General features: G+C 37.7%; 1 protein-coding gene across 3 annotated transcripts; it reads left to right on the top strand.

Moving 5' to 3' along the window:
• Nucleotides 1-9,998: 9,998 nt before the first annotated feature.
• LOC140923651 (uncharacterized) lies at nt 9,999-18,889 on the top strand. 3 transcript variants are annotated; one of them, XM_073373723.1, is made up of 5 exons: nt 9,999-10,439; nt 10,615-10,692; nt 16,129-16,182; nt 17,056-17,116; nt 17,857-17,992. In XM_073373723.1, exons 1-5 carry the CDS (start codon nt 10,278-10,280, stop codon nt 17,919-17,921), a joined length of 420 nt encoding a protein of 139 aa, XP_073229824.1. In that variant the 5' UTR covers nt 9,999-10,277; the 3' UTR covers nt 17,922-17,992. The 3 variants fall into 3 exon arrangements, with proteins under 3 accessions (XP_073229824.1, XP_073229823.1, XP_073229822.1); XM_073373721.1 differs by having other exon boundaries at nt 10,006-10,439; nt 17,056-17,109; nt 17,857-18,889; XM_073373722.1 differs by lacking the exon at nt 16,129-16,182 and having other exon boundaries at nt 10,000-10,439; nt 17,056-17,109; nt 17,857-18,889.
• Nucleotides 18,890-20,024: the final 1,135 nt, after the last annotated feature.

Here is a 20,024-nt window from a genome sequence, read left to right as displayed (position 1 = left end):
TCGAACCTTAAGGTGCAAACGGACGCAACAACGCCCAACATTGCATTTTGCTAAACTTTTAACCGGTTTAAAGCTTTGCGCAACAACTCCCAACAACTCTCAAAAACATGCAACAACATCCAACAGGTGGGTGTGCAAACGGACGCAACATGTAACAATTTTTGGAGTTGTCAGCCGACAATGTTGCGTCCGTTTTCACTGCGCTTAAGGTCGAGCCTTACTGACCGTCACTTAGCAACCTGTTGAGAGGAAACCCGAACTGGGAACGAGGTATTTTTACGGGGGAGTAAAACTTGGCAACGAAAAGTCGGATCAGATAATCCATGAGACTAGATAAACTATATTTGAAGTGGTGAACTGTAATCTTTAGTGTTATTGTTTATTGCCATTGATCATTAATCAGCTTGTCCTAGCGCGAAGTTTCTCTGTCTGTAAATGAGTCCCTGCTCTTCTACAGAGTGCATATCAGTGAAAACTGTCTAGTTTTAAATGGCTTTTAACAGCAGGCACTTAAACAGACACACGCTCACTTAGCGTGCAGATATTAGTCATATCATTTAAAGATAAACTGTTCGTGCTTGGCATGGCCTTAAGGAATCCCATGTATTTGAAGAAGTCTTACAATGGCTTAAGTTACGATGGATGGCGCAAGAAGCGCTCTTTGTGTGTTAAGCTGCTGCGCATCGAATGCGGAAGATGAAACCAGTGAAGTTTGGCCCTAGAGCTAACACGAATCTTTGCTGCTAACTTTATCCACTGGCAACTTGCCACTAAAAGACACGAGTCGTTCGCAATGCGTAGAGCTTGCATCTTGTTGTTAATCTCAGTTGGCGCAGTTGTTGTAGCTGGAAAAATTCCTGTTTCCTTATAGGACTTTAGTGGCTTGACTGCGGAGCTCGCACTGCGCAACGCAGAGGTATGTAGTTACAACATAAATACGTGCTTAATATAGGGTTTCTTCAAATCTGGGTTGAAATTTTCTAGAATTCTCTCTTTTGTCATGATTATTGGCAAGCGGACAACAGCGAAGCATTGCTCAGTAGCTGTCGCGAATGTGAATCGTTTCCGACGACGCAGTATCCAGCTACTCAAAAGCTACAATAGGTCCATTTAGTACATAATCTTGGAAGGGGTCGTACATTCCAGTGAACCTCATATGTACGTAAGAAGTGTGAGAAATTAAAGAACCACTTGTAAAGATTGAACCACAGGAAATTCACTGCGCAGTTGTAGCTTTCATGTTATCTGTCAGATTTTTGCTCTGAGGGCCTTTGATGTGACTTAGCTACTGTAGCTGGCTGGCCCTCTTTGAAGGCTGGTCTTGCTGTTATTTCCCAATAAAATTCTCGTCTTGTGTAAATAAAAAGGCGGGCTAACCTGCTGCTTGCCGAGATCTCGTTTGCTTGAAACGTCTCGAAGAGAGCAATAATCAGTAACTGTACTTCAAGTTTATTTCGCAACTGAACGCTGTATTTTACTTGATTTGAAGTCAAATGTGTGTTCTTTTGCTTTACCGTTTTTTGAAAACTGTGATAAAAATGGGGACAAAAACATAACAGCATATTGTAATCCATAAGCTACAGAGCACATAAGCGTTTATGCAATGTTCAAGCGAAGCATGCACGATTATTCTTCTCAAAGAGATAGAAAGGGAGAGCATTAACAAATACAAATTGATCTAAGAATGAGATCAGAAAAACAGCAGAAAAGTACAGAAGATCTACAGAAGGTTAATTTACCAAAGAAACCATGTTGTTAACTAACAACAGTTTATTACTGCCTCCAAGTAACCTAGCCTCCAGGCCTCAAATTTGGCACTTTGTGTTTCTGTTTTCTATATTTTGGGTTTTGTGCGTCCGTTTTCGGTTTTGTGATGTTTCTGTTTGGCGTTTGAGTTTTGTGTTTCTGTTTCTTGCTTTATTGTCAGAACTGTCGTTGGTGCATGTTTGTTGTCATTTGCCCATATTCTTCAAACTCGAAATACAAAACATAACACACCATTCAGTATTCAAGAACAACTCTGTATCAAAACACAACACAGCATTTGCGAAACAGGACAGAATATATATATGAAACACATAAATGTCTTCGAACCGTGCCATACTGACATTAAATTCTCGAAATTTGTGCAGAATGGATGCTATCATATAACTTTTATAACCGGTCATTATTGTCGACACGCTATACACCGTGTAAAAAACCAACTAAAACAGATCCTAAGGCCTCATGAAGGACCGTTACTTGTCAATAAAATGTGTGTGCGATGCATTAATTCAGTGTTGCAACAGTAACTGTTCCGAAACTGTTCAACTTTAATGAGTTTTATTTGACTGTAAGTCCGGCGGGCCTTTTCACGTCCATCCAAACAAATCATCTCATTTAAAACTTGAGAAATTGTAGCGTAAGACAAGACAAGACAAGCCAAGACAAGAACTTTACTTTTTACCACACACAGAAAAAAGAGAGGAAAAAAGACCATACTTCTTATGTAAGGTATAAAGCAACCTAGAGAGCAGTTAAAAATTAAAGCTAATCTAGCCAGGAGGCATTGAAGATTAATTTAAAACATTAAAGAGGTTGTTACATGCAGGCACAAGTATAAAATCATTGTAAAGTAAAAAAAAAACAAACACTACAAACAGACAAAGAAAATGAAATAAAAGAAAGACAAGCACAAGCACAGATTCGGATCATTGAAAAAACTGAGGAACTGAAGAAAGAGAGAAATTAATATATGAACGGAAAATAGCTCTTTTCAAGGACTGTTGCGAAATGGCAAGTTGCGAAGACTCTAAACAGATTCTTCAACATTATTCCAAAGAATAGCTCCGACCCTTAAAGCGAATATGAAAATTTACCATTAAATTTGTTCTCATCAAAGGAATGGAAAATGTAGATTTCGAAGACAGCCTGGTTTTATACTTGTGCCTTGAAGATATAGGGTTAAAGAAATTACATTAAAGGCAGATGCTAGTAGATATCAATGAAATTTAAACATAAAGATACAATTTAAATAATAAATAGACCTAACATCACTGAACTTCGTAACATGTAGATCTCTGGACAAGTGTGATCACTATCAATTCTGAGAAAAATAGATAATTCTAACCGTCTTCTTTTGCAACACAATTGAAGGGTGCCAAAGTGGTTACAAGAGTATTACCCCGAATTAATGGTTAGAATAGCTGTTGTGCCTTAGAGTTTTTGAAATTCATACTACTTGGTATGAGGATTTCATCACTTGAAGATTTCCAAATTTAAAAGTAATGTGAATTGTTCACTACGTTAAAAATTTAGTGCATTATCAGTTGGCATATTAGAAAACCTCCATAAAGTACAGAAACGTCGACATAGAAACACCCAAACCGTATACATGCATGTCGGTCAGTTTTGTAGTTTGATGACCCAAAGACACCTTCAGTCGGCGTTAATCAAACTTAGCCGTGAACAAAACGAATAAACGTTCCAGAAAAGTAAACTTTCCAGCCGTGGCCGTTTCATTAAATATCTCTGCTGCAATTTCATTGACACTTGTGAATACCCAGAAATAAAACCATGATATCGAGAAAGGAATTTAATAGAATAAGGTAAATCGAACTTGCTGTTTCAATTTTGAAATGATGCATTATATGTAGCTTAGTTTGAGTACGAAATTCTTCAATAAATGATCGAACAGTTTTCTTTCTCTAAAAGGTAAAATAGAAAACCTAATATGCTGGAGACAATCATCTTGCTTTGGTGAAGAGATATATTTTGCGATCATTTGTCCAAGAGCCTTATAAGTCTTATGGTAGCATTTCTTTTTCTAATCATGCATCGCCTTCTATAGAGACCTAGTATAGATGCTTTCCTGTTAAGAATATAGATTAAAGTATTCATCCACCAAAATTATTAAATCAATGTCAGAAATGCAACCAAAAAATCTCGACGTTTTCCGATATTTGGTGATCTAAATATCTACGACCGTGAAATATCAAGTTTGTTTCTTAGTGACAATAGAACAGTTTCGATTGAGTTGTCTAACTCTACTTAAGGTCAAAAATGAAATGAAAAAATTGCAAAAACCATGTGGTCTGTTGTCAAATTCAGCAAACCAAGTGAAAAGTAATGTTTCGCTGTTCGATTTGTTAACTGTGTATGACTTGACAGGGAAGTTCGATCGCACTGATAAAACGGTGATATTCGACCGATCGTGCAGATACATATTCAACGAGTTTATAATAGTACAGAGATACTATGCAAAGGATAGCAAAATAAAATGCATGCTAATTACAAATTTTTGGAAATATTTGCAAAGTTATTAAAATTAAGGGGAAGCGTTGGATGTATCTTAGATTGCTTTGTTTCGCTGTACTGCATGGCTTTTTTGTAGTGTTACGTAATCTAAAGTCGTTTGAACACAGGAAAGGCAACCCATTTAATTTTAATTCTCTTCAAAAAGCACGCTGCACGATATATTAAAAATATCTATAGAGACTTGCATTATTGCCAGTTGATTCTACTTAACTTTACAAGAAATTGAATCTTGCTATGAGGCGCGCAAAGCTGCGAGTCTTTTAGTAAACATTTCCTGGGGTCTGATTCAGTTTTTCCGCAATCATAACTAAAAACGTGTACCATGACTAAAGTAATATACATCGTAAACTGAGCGACTACAAGCACAATACAAGTAAAAGCGTACCTTGGAATCGTTTATTAAGAGAAAGTTTTCTAGACTAGGCAAAACGAAGGGGAGTTTAGTTCTTAGTGCGGGATCTCTTCCTCGATTTCGAAATAAAGGAAGACAATAGAGATAGAGGAAGCTGCAGTGTGAAAATACAGGAAGATAAAATATGAAAAAATTCTGAATTAATTAAAAAAAAGGATATTCTTTTAAAGATTTCAGATCTAGAAATTGCGCTAGTGGGCTGTTAAAAAAAAACTAAGGTGAAACATAGCTACAAATGCTGTCGAATATACTGATATCTCCGATCGTAGGGTGTATTAGGAAGCTGATAAAAAGGGAAGCAGTGAATTACGAAGGTAACACGTTTGGAGATTTCAAAGTTTATGATAATTTTCGCAAAGATTTTAACAACGTGGGATGTAAAAAAAAGCTAAATAAACGATAAGGATTTATAATAGTCTGTTTTAAATATATTGTCTGTTATATTTCTAAAATGTCTTACCTCTGCGTTTAGTTTTCAATTCTCCACATTCTGAAGGACACGCACGTCAGTACAGAAAATGAAAAGGTTCTTGTACTAGATGAGTAGAATTTGAGCTGCGTTTCTTACCTTATTTGCTTTTTAAGATGCGTTACGTGATGGCTGAAACATTTAAACCCCTTTTACGAGCGTTCTAATTCATGAAGGTACCGAGTTTATTATTAATGTGATTTGTTGCTCGGGAAGGAATTTTGCTAATGTTTAAGTTAGGGAAGCTTCGCTGCAACTATCCTCTTTTTTAATTGTTCGATTATTGTTCTTGTAATTCTGAAGCTTGACTCGGCAGTACTGAAAACTTTCATGAGGAGTTCTTTCCCGTGGTACTGTTTATTATGCTATACAAGTTGATTCTTACTTTTGAGTCTGTGGACAAAATGAAGTGGTGCTGAGCAGTACTTTACTGTAAGTCTTCTTTTTATTTAGACTGTACGAGGTGGTTCTAGCTTTTAAGTCTGTGAATGTAAACCTTTAGTGTGACCATTTAAATGAAAGCTTCTGAGCAGTACTTTCCTGTGGTACTGTTTATTATGCTGTACAAGGTGGTTCTAACTTTTGAGTCTGTGGATGAACTCCAAAGTGTGACCATTCAAATTAAAGCTAATGTGCAGCACTTTCCTGTGGTACTGTCTATTATGCTGTACAAGGTGGTTCTAACTTTTGAGTCTGTGGAATGGAATTTTAAAGTGTGACCATTCAAATGAAAGCTATACTGAGTAGTACTTTCCTGTGGTACTGTTTATTATGCTGTACAAGGTGGTTCTAACTTTTGAGTCTGTGGAATGGAATTCTAAAGTGTGACCATTCAAATGAAAGCTACTGAGCAGTACTTTCCTCTGGGTCTTCAGTTCTAACGTTTGAGTCTGTGTGCAAAATCCTATAGAGTAATCATTCAGAAAAGCCAACTGAAAAACTTCTTTACCATGCCAGTACTCAGTGTTAAAATTATTCTACTGCACAAGGTGTTTATTGCGTTTGAATTTATGGACGAAATCCAATTGTTTGACCATTCAAATGTTTAACAGAACAATTCAAAATTGACTATGGCAAAAACATTTTTTGGGCACAGTAACTGGACCTCTTGATCTTTGGATTGCTACTGGCTTATTTTTCTCACAAGCTCTACAAGCTTTGTGAGAAGTTTCTGGCCTAACAATAAGCAGCAGCTAAGATTAGTGTCACGGTTCAGATGAAGAATTTTCTTTTTGAAGGTGTGGTTGTGTTAAGAAATCCTTTTCCTGACCATGTGTTTTGCTAAGGTCAATTCTTCAAAGCTAGAGCTAACCTTGGTCTTGCAAAACAGATGAGACCTGACGAAATCATGAAAAAAAAAAAAGTAACAAGCAGAGTTGAGACCCCCTTATATGTTAAAGGTAAAACGAAGGTTTCATTTGAATGTTAACATCGCAGTAGTTTGTCCTGGGCACGCACACTGTTAAAAGTTAGAATGGCAAAACGAAAATCTCACTGCAAAGTGTATGAATGGTGTGCAATCACGATACGGAGAGAAGCAGCATTCTTAAAACGTTAGTATTTCTTTTCATAATCGAGATCATGAACCTTTCTCAGCGGGGTGAATGTATAATCACGCAATCAGTGCACACAACTAACTAAAACTGCAACCTCCCAACTACCTTACAACTGCAAACGAGAAATTTTGAATTTGGGGTTCATGAACAATTTCTTTCGCAACTTTATACGTATTGACATATGTGATAAACAGACGGCTAGCTCGCAGTTTAACATTGTTGAACCGGAGCTAACTGGCAACAATTGAAAATCATGCATTCAGGGTTCGTTACAACTGAGTCCAAATTCATTTTTCACAGGAAACATTCTCATGATTAAACCGACTTTTTAAAGAAATCTAGCTGTGTGTAACGTTGAGCGTGTGCATAGAGAACCTCTGCTTTTTTTGCTCTAATTTCCTTCCGTGCTAAAGTTTGAAGGAACCACACTGCACGCAAGACTGCGTGAAGCCGGAAGCTCCCAGCTAGCAAAAAAAAAAAAGATCCCGGTTTCTGGTACATCATGACTAAATCCAAAGGCATTTATTTGCCAAGAACATGTGTGATCAAAATGAAGAATTTTACTGCTCCCGGTTGCCGCATACGTTAACTGCAATCTCTGTCGACTTCGCGTATCAGGAGGACTGAGTGAAAATTTACACGAAGTCCTAAGCGTTTATAGAAGGCCCTGTGACTCATAGACAGCAAGTGTGTGTGAGCTCTACCCCAAAGCCAAACGTTTTTCTCAAAGCAAGGAATCTGCGTTTCAGTATGAACTATGACTATACCTTGCACACGATTGAGCTATAAAGTATTAAAGCTTTCCATTGTCTTCACTGAAGGTTTTTGGTAGGTCACATCGTCAAGAATCCCATGATTTCAACTCACAGCCCTAAATCGACTAAGATTGACCACAGACAGTAAGATCTATCCATGATCATGAAGCAGTACTTTTCTATGTTGTGTTCATGCCGTATGAAGTCGGTAATTCTAACTTTGTTCCCTATGAACATTTTCCCAATGTGTAAAATATATTGCACAATTTTCAACTGACTGTGACCCTTGCCTTTGCAAGCCTAATTTATGGATCATCGGAGGACAGTTTAGTTGTTTTTTACTTCGAGATTTCTTCATCGATTTCTTCTCTCTTCTGAATTTTCAGCAGCACGTCTGTTTCGTTAAAGAAATGAAATGGATTATAACTTTTTAACTCTTAAAAGAGACTATGTGTATGAATAGGGGTATACGTATACTGACTCAATCCCTTTTCGTGGGTGTGACGGCTTGTATCTTCAGTTGTATTGTCTTCACCAGTAGAATTCGCTTGACAACAACGTAACGAACGGTTACCGCGGCGGTGTCTTCTCGCTTTAAGACCAGTCAACTCCAAACTTAAGTTCTTTCTAACTCGCCAAATCCCTCAGCTAACCAAAAATCTTTAGATTTGGCGTTGTTCGGGGCCAGTTTTTTTTTAAGTTGCCGTATTCAAAACTGAGCTTTGATTGCACGAACGAACCTTTCAAAGGAATTGCAAGTGCAGTTGTTTAGTCACTCATCTCAATGACTTTCATTGCCCTAAAAAATATACACGGAAGGATCTTTCGCAATAAACTGACGTCAGATCAGGATAAATCTGAGCTAATCCGTGAAATAGAGGACCTGACAAACTCGTAAAGAATTTAGAGAAAATTTCGCAAGAAGGGAAAGTTTCCTTAGATCCTGTCCTCAAAACACTGACGCAAGCAATGTCTGATGGATAAATTCCCGAGTTGTAATCTGCTTTTTTTAAGAATATACCTTTCATTTATCGTTATACGTTGATCTTTTTATATCCACTTGTAATATGTCACCAGTTATGCCATTTTTTTTAGTTTTTCCACCATGAACCCGGTACAAGAGATTGTCAACTCCCCGATCATGGGTCATTCGTTTTCCTCGTCGTGTACACAGTCCCCGGGTCATGGTAGATTTTACAATCAAATGCTCTTCTGGTAAATACAGTTTTTTTGCATATTCATCCATAACCGTTTGTTGGCCTGAATCCAACATTGTTTTAAAATAACCAATGTTTTTTCCATGCTAGGCTTGTCTAATATTGTAGGCTATTAAAAGAACGCCAAGCATTTTTGCCAACAGGACCACAACGTCACTAAATTCCTCTTTATGACCTCTTAAGTAAAAACAGCCCTTAAAACACCCCAGGGAGATCTAAATAACATACATAGACAAGTTTGTTGAGTAAAGTGTAAAAATGTAACAAAGTCCAAGTACACTGTGTTTATTCCGGAAAGGCCTCAGCTTTTTGTTTCCGAAGTCCAACCGCTTTGGACTGTCAACGACATTATTTTCTCCAAAGTATGTTTACTTTTCGTTATTATGAATGCAATAAAATGGCAGTTTGCTCGTTCCTGGCAGGGAATTAACAAGATTTCATGTACTTTTGTAACAAAAAGAGCTTAATGATGCGTAAAAACAGGCTTAACATCGATTTGTTAATGGGACAGATTTCTACATCTGCATACATACAGGAGAGCTATTGATTTAAGAGCCGTGCGAACTTTTTAGAAAACTGGCCATTTGTTCTTTACCAGCGATGTACTCTCAAATTTTCAGATTTCTATTCAGTGCATTTAAAATTAGGTGATTTTCGTGCAGTAAAGCGCTGATGATGCATTTTTTCAGCTTGCTGTCAAATGTTATCGATAGCTTTATCATTTAAACGGGTTGTTTTTCTTGTGTTAGAATATTACTTGTTTGAGGGATCAGGTTAAAATTCCTCGAGAATGCAAGTAAGTGTGTTGTTGTGATAGCTTTTATTGACAATGGCTGACTCTTTGTCCTGAAGATGCGAGAAAATTCATTTTTGAGGTTTCTAGATAATGAACTCATCTAGGAAGTTCCAGTAATGTTTGTTCTTCCGATATTTTGCTGTATAGCGCTGCATTCACGAGTTCGTATTAAGCATTAATCCCCTGTAATCTTTTGAGGCCAATGTTATAAATGGCGCAGCGAAACGTTATAAAATAGACTCTGCATTTCGCGGGGGAAAAAAAGCCAGTAGAAGGTAAGGTGCATTTGATCGCTGGCCTATAGCAACCCAACAAATTTTTCTTATTTGACTTCATTTCCGGTTTCTCAGCTCGCCTGTCAATCAAGCGGCACGTTCAAAAGACGAGGGTGGTCCGTGCTCTTGTGCGAAACAAACTGCGCGCGGGGCGAGCTGACAATGGATCACCCCCTGGCCAATCAGATGGCCGCAACTAAAGTTGTATTAGTCAATTAGCGTATGACCACACGATAGTAAATTTACCAATGATTTGTGTACCGTAGTCGAAAACAACAACGTAAACTTGAAAGGGGTGATTCAATGCAGCTATTCTCGAGTCGCTGGTTCGAGGAACAGGAATCTTTACACCCACGCTTCGCGGTTCGCACTGGGAAAAAAATTCCAAAGCGATTACAAAATCGCAAGGCGGGGTCGTAAGAATTCTAGGCGCACGGCGAAAAGCTCTCAGAAACGCTCACGCGCGCACAATACTGAAATAATTTTTCAAGCGCGCGTACAATGAACGAATCTGTCTTGGCACCAGTTGAAGCGAGTCAGCCAAGTTTTACATCGGAATCACTACAGGAAACTTTAGAGGAACATGAACAAAATGAGAAACCCTTACAAGCGGAAGTCCCCGGGAAGGGAAAGAAAGGTCGGCCGAGAAAACACTTCCCAGAGGTAAAGTGCTTTGACAGAAGTGTGTAACTTGTTTGTTTCAGGTACATTTCAGTACTCGTGAATCGCAGGTTTGGTGAATTGCACGCGCGCACTGTAGTGATTAATTTCGAGCACTAAATTTAGCTCTGTTGATATCGATTGATCATCAAATGTTTGTTAACTTTTCCCACCGCAGAAGGCGCAAGATGACGGGTCCCCGGTGATAAAAAGACCACGAGGAAGGCCCAAAGGATCAAAGAATAAAAATCCGAAGGTAGGCTGCGATAGAGTATGAGCTTTGCAAACTGTGCGCGTTCTAATTTGCGTGAAAACCCTTTCTCGCGCGCGAGAATGGCGTGCTCTGATAGTATTGTATTGTCACAGAATCCATGTTATGCACAGTTATGGTATGGATATTTTTGGCTGACCTGTCGAATACATGCACCCTTTTTATGATCCTATTAGACCACCAGAGGATGAGGGCGCGAGAAAAATCACGCACAAGCGTTGTTGTTAGCTTGTCATACATGTAATTTTGATTCGCGTTTGGCGCTTCACTTGCAATCTTGTTTTTTCTCTTGTTTCTGGGAAAGGCCAATTTTATCTCGCTCCGAGGATTTTGACGTGAGCGCACTTTTTTTGTTGTGTGGTTAATAATGCAGAAAAGGCCAAGAGGCAATCCTTTTGTACAATCGATGTTTACAACTTCGATGCATAATAACTTCGTTATGCGTGTTAAGCAAGATAAAATACAGCGTCCTCGCGCCACGGAAAGGCGGCGGCAAGTTTGCAGACACTCAAACCACCACCAAAACTCATGTGAGTGTGTCATTAATCAGTTCCCATGTTCTACTAGACTTCCGGTGTTTAAAAATCCGTTTGGAAAACTTTTCGTGAACGTATGTTTCCCGAAGCGTGAAATTCTCGGCATAGTTTCGTGCAGACACCTAAATCACGTGAATGTCGAGTTTGTGCATGCGTGATCATAGGGGAGCGTGCAGCACGTGGTCCATCTGTTGTTTTCGCGGGAAAAAAAATAATAAATCGCCAAGAAAGGTGAATGACAACGTAATAAAAATTGCACGTGTAGGGTATTTGTGTAGGTTTTCATTTTTACATCTGGACAATGTGTGGAAGAGCTTTAATCGGAAAACAGTTACTATAGAAAGTACACTCGGCCGGTATTAAGAAATTAATCTTGGATCGTTGCCCAATGGGCGAGAAAGGAAAAAATTATCACCTAAAATCGCGAGAAAATTGGCGAGAAGTAAAAGGTGATATGTTACGCAAGTGCGGAAAGATGATGAAGTCCTACGCGGAAATTAAACTTGTGGGCTACATCTTCCTGCCTTTGCTTGTTCAATGAAAATTCATTTTGTGACAAAACGCCCTTGTTGATAATCTTCGTTCTCTGTAACCATTTTATTCTATCATGTGGGCTTCGTGGCGTGGAGAGCAAACATTGGGCAACATTGAACTGAAGAAAATGAAGCGATCACTCCGCGCTTTTTTGTACATTGATTTTTGCATAAAATGTTTGTCAAACATCAAATGGAGCGCCCTGCCCACACTTTGAAATATATATATTTTATCTTAGCAGCCTTTATCCGTGAAACTATACATCGTGCAATGAATAGAATTTCATTCTTACGGCCACGTGCTTTTGATGCGGGGCTCTAAAACGAACTCTCAGCACGTCGGTCTGGGTTGATTTTTCCCCCTGACATGAAGATGATAACGAAATTGTCACAGCGAGCCCATGTTGACAAAGAAGGTTGGAAATCTTAATAGCCAACAGAACGTTTCTATCTCGCTGTGTTACTTTGACAATTCCTGATCGAATTCGTTCGGGGATGTGTGGGTTGACGAAATGATAATATATTTTCGAGCGAATTTTTGTGAAAGAAAGCTTAAAATAAGAACTTTCCTATGGTGTTATTCGTGCTTTCAATTGAAATTTGAAAGAAAAATGTCAAATTTCTAACGTTAGGGAGTACAAAATTTCAATGAACAGGAAACCGCAACAAAAGATTACCATGAAACTAGTCTCTTTGACATGTTGAATTACAACGTTACCAAAACAAAACAAAGCAAAGAAACACTTCAAGATTATTTTCTTTCCTTCCTATTTGCGTGAAATTTCCTTGCTGGAAATTACAATTATGGCCTGATAAGCCCATGAAGATTGTTGCTTTAATATTCCGCCTTCGCTCTTGTTTCTTGGTTTCTGTCGCGCGCTCAAACTTTAAAAGTTATCGATGTTATCTGCTAGTGTGAAGGTTTACCCACTTTACGCTATTAGCGACAGATTTCGAAACAAATTTGCAGATATCGTTTGATAATCCTAAGGTCAGGTGGTTTAGTTTTTAGACTTCCTTTTAGTTTATCACTTTGTATTCTTTAAGAACTGCAGCTGTCTTCGAGGACAACTGTGTTCTTGATTCGATTTAGAATCTAAAAATGCGTTTTAAAAACTCCACTTTCCTCTAGGGTCAAATTTGCATATACATGTATTCAAATCGATCTGTTAGCGATGTCCTTATGAACTAATTTAAATAGAATTTTACTTGTAAAAGCAAAACGCTGAGTTCAAAATTACAGTTTTATGATTTCGACCTCAAATAACGGGACACCCAACATCATTCTTAACGCTAAGGGACCCGTTTCTCGAAACTGCTGATGAAGTTCATGCTAGTTAAGTTTCTGTATAATGCATCAAAGATTCAAACGGGTTGATTTTGCAATCCTGGAGCAAAATTCTGAGTTTACGGAATGGTTTATGAGCCAAACAAGGTACACGGATTTTCGACTCTTAAACCGAACTTGTCGCCTATTGAAAAATATTTTTTTCCACAGAGATCTTAAGCGTTCAAAAGAAAATGATGACCCCATAAAAGAAATCTCTTTAAGCCCCATTGTACCTGAGCAATTAAAGATGACACGACCACGTGCTTTCCGTATTCAATAAAGCTTACTTCCAGAACAATAACAAAAAAAACTGCATCCCTCACAAAATCGATAAAAGCTTTTTCACTGGACGAAAATCTTCGAGACTTTCACATAATTGGCGGAAGAGTTAACTACCGTTAATATTTGCTAGGAAAGGTTTTTTTATCTGTTTTTTTAAGCAAGATTAGGGCGGTTTTGAGTGAACCGAAAAGTTTATTAAGTACTTGGAAATAATACGGGAGGAATTTATCAACAACATCAAAGAAAATTATTTTTAGGATCATTTTTGTGAAGACAAAACATTGAAAAATTATGACAAAAAGAAGAAAGAAACGAATAATGAAGCAAAAACTCTTTCATGTCAATGAATTATCTAGGGAAATTTTAGAATTTGACTGAGTTGCACGGATTTTCTCTTTTTTTGTTCTTTATCCTTTCTCTTGCGTAAATTTATTCCAACGTGTCGTTACGAGTACTTTTCAGCGATTCATTGTTATTTTTCAAGTTTTTTTACTTGATGTGCATCATGTTCTTTACAATGGAAATCTGCAAAGGTGTAAACACAGTGCTTTTGAATTATGATCTGTGAATTAAATTTTTAAGTGAAACAATGAAACCGTTTTGTACTATTCTTTCATGTTACCCAAGAGGGTTCACTCCAACTTTTTTGTCCCTTTTAAAATGCACCGAAAATTTCACAATAATCAGAAGGAAATAAAACGCTGCTAAAGAGGATTTCTTTGAACAAACTCTAAAACTATTAAAAAAAAACCTTCAAACCTTCGCCCGGGGGGGGGGGGGAGGGACTCCCGGGAATCCTCAGTGGGGGTGAATCAGGCGGTTCTCCAAGTCCTGTCCCTATTTTAGATCATAAATTGTCATTTTCCATACCCTTTTTTCGATCTGGCCTAGGCAGAAATTATGTCATCCGCGTTACTTAGCTTAGAACGCCAGCAAAAAGATTTCTTAAAATCCATTTCAAATTCGTATATTACTCTGTCTTTCTTTTTGATTTTGAAACGATAAATACGTTCATGGACTCCCGAAGTTTCTTGAAAAACCATACACGATTCCAGACCAAAATGGGCAAAGTCGATACTCGTTTTCAAACTAAAACGGCTCAAAAGCCCAACCCTCTAGGGTGGTACATACGTATTTATGCCTTATATAAAGGAGTACCCCCCGGGGTCTGTATCATTTACTTCAGCTGAATCCTAAAGTGTGACCATTCAAAGGAAAGCTACTGAGCAGTCCTTTCCTGTGGTACTGTTTATTATGCTGTACAAGGTGGTTCTAACTTTCGAGTCTGTGGATGAAATCCTAAAGTGTGACCATTCAAATGAAAGCTACTGAGCAGTACTTTCCTGTGGTACTCTTTATTATGCTGTACAAGGTGGTTCTAACTTTCGAGTCTGTGGATGAAATCCTAAAGTGTGACCATTCAAATGAAAGCTACTGAGCAGTACTTTCCTGTGGTACTGTTTATTATGCTGTACAAGGTGGTTCTAACTTTAAGTCTATCGACAAACTTTTAATGAGTAAACGTACAAATGATACCTCCTTAGCAGTATGCTCATATTGTACCGTTTTTTTCGTTTTTTTGTTTGTCTTTAACATTTAGAATTTTTCTTGAATTTTGCACTCTTGGAAGAGAATGGACGACACTTTCATTAATCTTAAACAACAGCTGTATCTGTTGTTACTGTTCAGATCGCTGGGCAATAAACTGTTTTAAAGACCACATGCCAGCCTTGTAATTAGGTTACATCACACAATAAAATACATGGGTGTGGATACTTTTTAGTACATCATGTTTTGCTCAACTCAAGGGAAAGCTCATAACTTTACAATTAACACTGAAATGTTGAATATTGGAGAATTAAAATTGAGAAAAACAAAGAACTATACAACAAGTTTTCAACAATCTCTCCTTTATTAAATATGTAGCAATTCTGATTGAACTTTTGACATGGTTGGCTTAATTTCTTCTACACGTATAATTCATTTAACCATGTCATTCGTCCGGTATATAATAGGCAATTCTAATCAAAGACACACAATGATAAGTTATAACTTGCCAGTAACTGTCAGAATACTTTTTTGTTGGATTATTTTTCATTTGTCTCTGAGATTGTGCTCTTTTGTTTTCCTTTCAAATTTATATCCTTTCACGAGTGAGTAAATGTTAAACTATATTTAACCCAGTCCTCGGTTGCTTAGCCACCTTAGATCAGCTTATCTAAATTAATAAAAGCACCAATATTATTATACGTTTTACACTGACTAATAATTATTGTCTTGTATTTTGGCCCAAAATATAGTGTCAATGGTCACAATGCAAGAGTTCATTTGCACTCAAAAATTAGAAAAAATCTCCATTATTAAGGTGGGTACACACTAGGTGACAAGTTGCAGCAACATATTGTGGTGACATGTTGCAGCAACAAATTGCTGTGTGTGTACTGGAGATTTTCGGAAAATCTTTGTCGGTCCAACAGAATTCAGTCAGATTTGTTTTATGGCAACTTGTTGCAGCAACAAAATTCTGTTGCAGAGACAAAGATTTTCACAAGATCACATGAAGAGATTTGTCACTGTGACATGACGCCTCACCGTGTTGCTACAGCTAGTCGCCCTACCTGTACACAGGGAGTGATCTGTTGCTGCGACGTGTTGCTGCAACTTGTCGCCTTGTGTGTACCGACCTTTGAGACTTGAGAGTGAAGGATTAACCTGGTAATATTTTTGCTTAATTTACCAGCCCAAACCAATTGCCACTGGACCAAAGAGACCCAGAGGAAGACCTAGGAAATGGGTAAGAAAAATAGATTTCCTGTTCACCCCCCCCCCCCCCTTCCCCCCTTCTGTGAAGCCGGGTTCCAGGCTAATTGCAGTGTATGTTGCAGGTCAGTTTTATCCTTGGTGCAAATTTTATTTTTTCTAATAATCCTTCAGATGGCTCAAACCTGCTACATCACAATATCATGTGAAAACCAGAAAAAGGAAAGAGAATTTCCGACAAGGATTAAACTGAACCACATTGGCCTTCCTGAGGGGAAGGGTGGAAATAGTTTTTTCAGCTTTATTTTTTTTTGGGGGGGGGGAAGGAGAGTGGGGTGGTCATCACAGAAGTGGATTGGGGGGGGGAGGGCTTATTTAACATGATATAAAAGATATTACCAGGGTATATTATGCATTATTACTTTAGAGACGTCAACGGTTGCACTAATTCATTCTTACTATTGGTCACTTATAATACACTCATTGATCCTTTGAGTTTGTACAATCTGCACTATTCATTTGCTGATGTTTTCAAAGAAGTTTGTTTACATCTGGCAACTGTTTAGAGTATTGAAGGTATCAATATTTAGTCAGAGGGGGGCGGGGGCTACGGGCATAGGTGAAGCATGTGAACACTTCCTTTGTCCACTCTCGCAAATTTGACCATAAAATTGCTAAAAAAATTCAAATGCTGCACCTATGCCCACACCCCTCCTATCTGTCCAAACATTGATACCTGCATAAGAAATCATATTGGTGCAAATAGGGGGAGGATGAAAGGGAGTGGGTGATTAATACAGTTTTACTGTCCATATGGGGAGAGGGGAGAGGGGGGAGGGGGGAGAGGGGATAAGAGTGCTTAACTCATGAAGTTTGACTGAAAAGTTTCTTGTCCTTCTTTGTTTAGCCTCCACCTGACACATCATTGCCAAAGCGAGGCCGAGGAAGACCAAGGAAAAATGTGGGTTGTATGTTGTTTCAATGACTTCTTTAAGAAGGGTGGGGAGGTTTAAGGGTAATTTAACCTCAAGAGTAACATCTGTGTAGCAGTGCCAATTTCCTTGTTGTAGGCCCACATGGATTCAATGAATTACCAGAAGTTTGTTTCGAATTCCTTTCTTCTTGATTGGCAAATCAAAAATGGCATTTTTAACAGGCCAATCATGGAATGTACTCAAAATCATAGTACACAGTTGGGGTGCTCAGAACACGGATTTTGGTGCTGTTCACAGATGAAGTTTTGTCTGTGGTGTAGGCTAATAAACAGTGGTGGTGTCTAACAAACAAAAACAATTAAAACACAAAAAGGTGAGCTGAAATTTTGTTTTAGATTCCTTTCATCCATGGGCCCTTATTTGTAATCAGCATGTTAAAGTTCCAATGGTCATATTAACATCAATTTTCTCCTCATACAGAGGAAAGGTAACAAGAATTAATTACATAATCTTTAAACAAATTCTCTCAACTAATTTTTCAAAAAATGTATGGAGATCAGTCGGGAGAGTTTGTGTGAACATAATGGGGCCCAAGGTTAATAGTCTCAAAAAATGTAATATTATTATTTTTGATTTTTAAGTTAATTCTGTGACTAACAGCCCCCCTTAACTTTCCAACCAATTTCATGCCTTAATAAAAGAATCTTCTTAATTCAATTTAAATCTAATTTTTTCTTATTTTCTAATTAACATCTAATGTCTCTCACGAACAGGCAACTCTGACACCTCAGCTACCAACAATGGTTGGTGTAGCAGAAGTAGCGCCGTTGTCAGCTGAAGGAACAGCGACAGATACTGTGCCTATAGCAACTGACATTGTTCCTCCAGATGACTTATTTAACAATGATGATGTAGACTGACCTCGCTAGAAATGATGATCGGCAATGACGTGCCTATTTTATTGTTCCATGTTCCATGACCTTGGTTCTAGAAAGGTTGGTTACAAGTCAAAAAGCCAAACTGGTGAAAGAAGAAGGTGCATTACGTATTGAAATGAGAGAATTATATTTTGTGGCTCGTACATAAGGATGTGTATAATTTTGCTGCTTGTGCAAAAAAAAAATTTAATGCTTATTACAGTTAATACTGCAAAACAATGTAGATCGTTAACAATCACTTGGACATGTTCACGGTGTAACACAATAATAGATCATTATTGTTAGTGTTTTGTAGCAAGTGCTGGAATTTATTCCACAGGCTAATGCAATTAACGAATGCTACACTAACAAAACAGGATGTTAAGTTATTAGAATGCACTTTCATTTGTTAATTATGCTTCCCATTATCATCTGATGAGAGATTCTTGACGAATCTGTTGGTAAAATTATTTAATGATGCTTAGAGATGTCAAGTTGGCATTCCATCGCAAAAAGTATAGCTATACATTAAGAAGCTGATAATAATATTACAGGTTGCTTTAATTTTTCTTTAAACTACTATGTACATAAAAAATCCTTTCTTAAAGTGATCAATTAATATAGAATTTAATATCATCATGCATGCATTTTAAAGGTGATATCTTGATGTTGTTTAATATACCTAGCAGTAGATTTCCAATTTATGTCATTAAGCCCTAAAATTGATCAGCATCTAGTTTCTCCTTATTATACTGGTGCTTTTCTAAACACAAAGGTCATGAGAATAAACAAATTGATCAGCAAAGTCTCAACCAGGGCAGGTTTTGACTGATGAACAGCAGATTCAACAGGACCACAGCAATTTAACAGAGACTGGCTAGCTATCTTACAACTTAAGAAAACAGACTTAAGACTCTTAACCCAATCTCAGTGTGTATTGTAGATTGGGGGGGCGGGGGGGGGCTTTGATCTCTATAGGTTTAAGATTGATAGAGATTCTTAAGATATTTTGAGTTGTCAGCAATCTTAAGCATTTTCTTTGAAAATGAAGGGGGGGGGGGGGGGGGTCTTACGGACTTTGAACATGATATTTTTGAATGGAAAGGTCTAAGACCATCCAGAGATTGAAGATTTTGTGGTTTGGCATTTGACTGTTGTTTAAGGACCTGATCAATCAACAGATCTAGACTAATTTGGATTTTCTTTAGTACTTAAGAAAAATGCCTGGCCAGTACTCTACAAAACTTACAACGTAGCAAAAAAGAATGTGTTAAGAATAATACCAAGTATCTATGCTGATGTTAGGGCTTAAGGTGTACATAAAGAATGTACTGCAGAAGTAGTAAGTGATGTGTATATATCCATGTACCGCTCGTTTGCTCATTATTTCATTGTTTTTGTTCACGAGAAACATGAAATCCTCAGTAACCTTTTAAGGAAATTTTTTTTAAACCTTGTATTTTAGGTCTAAAATGCAAGGTTGCTCTCTGGTTGAAATAGACTTGATCTTATAGATGTAATAAAATACTGAATCAGAGACAAGAAATTGCTCATGAGTTTTTGGTCTGAAAGGTTTACAGAGGGCTTTCTTTGTTTTTCATTCAAAAACTTAATTTTTTGTGTCTGTTTGGAGATGTAGTTTCCTAGCAACATATTTTTGCTAGGACTGTGTGTACACAAAACCTATGTGTGTTGTATTTACTTTTCATAAAAGTACTGTAGGCCATATTATGGTCAAAGTGAGTAACTTGGCAATGCTTTTATACTTTGAAAACATTGAGATACTTATTATTGATGTTGTGTGATGAAACTTTGGTTTTAGCTGCTTTATCGATTCCATAGAATCCACTACTACATGTATTTAATCAACCAACCTCCCCTGGTTGCCCCTCGCCTAAGAAAACAGCCAACTTTTTGGGATGCGACCACTGGTTTCCCTACGAAATGGTGTCTGAGAAACCAGTGCAGAAACCTGGGTAGTGACATGTCATCAGTATGGAATTTCTGCGCACGTTTCTCAAAGG

This window comes from Porites lutea, chromosome 13, assembly GCF_958299795.1.
Source record: "Porites lutea chromosome 13, jaPorLute2.1, whole genome shotgun sequence".
NCBI classification, from domain to species: Eukaryota; Metazoa; Cnidaria; class Anthozoa; order Scleractinia; family Poritidae; genus Porites; species Porites lutea.
This window is presented reverse-complemented; position numbering and strand designations above follow the sequence as displayed.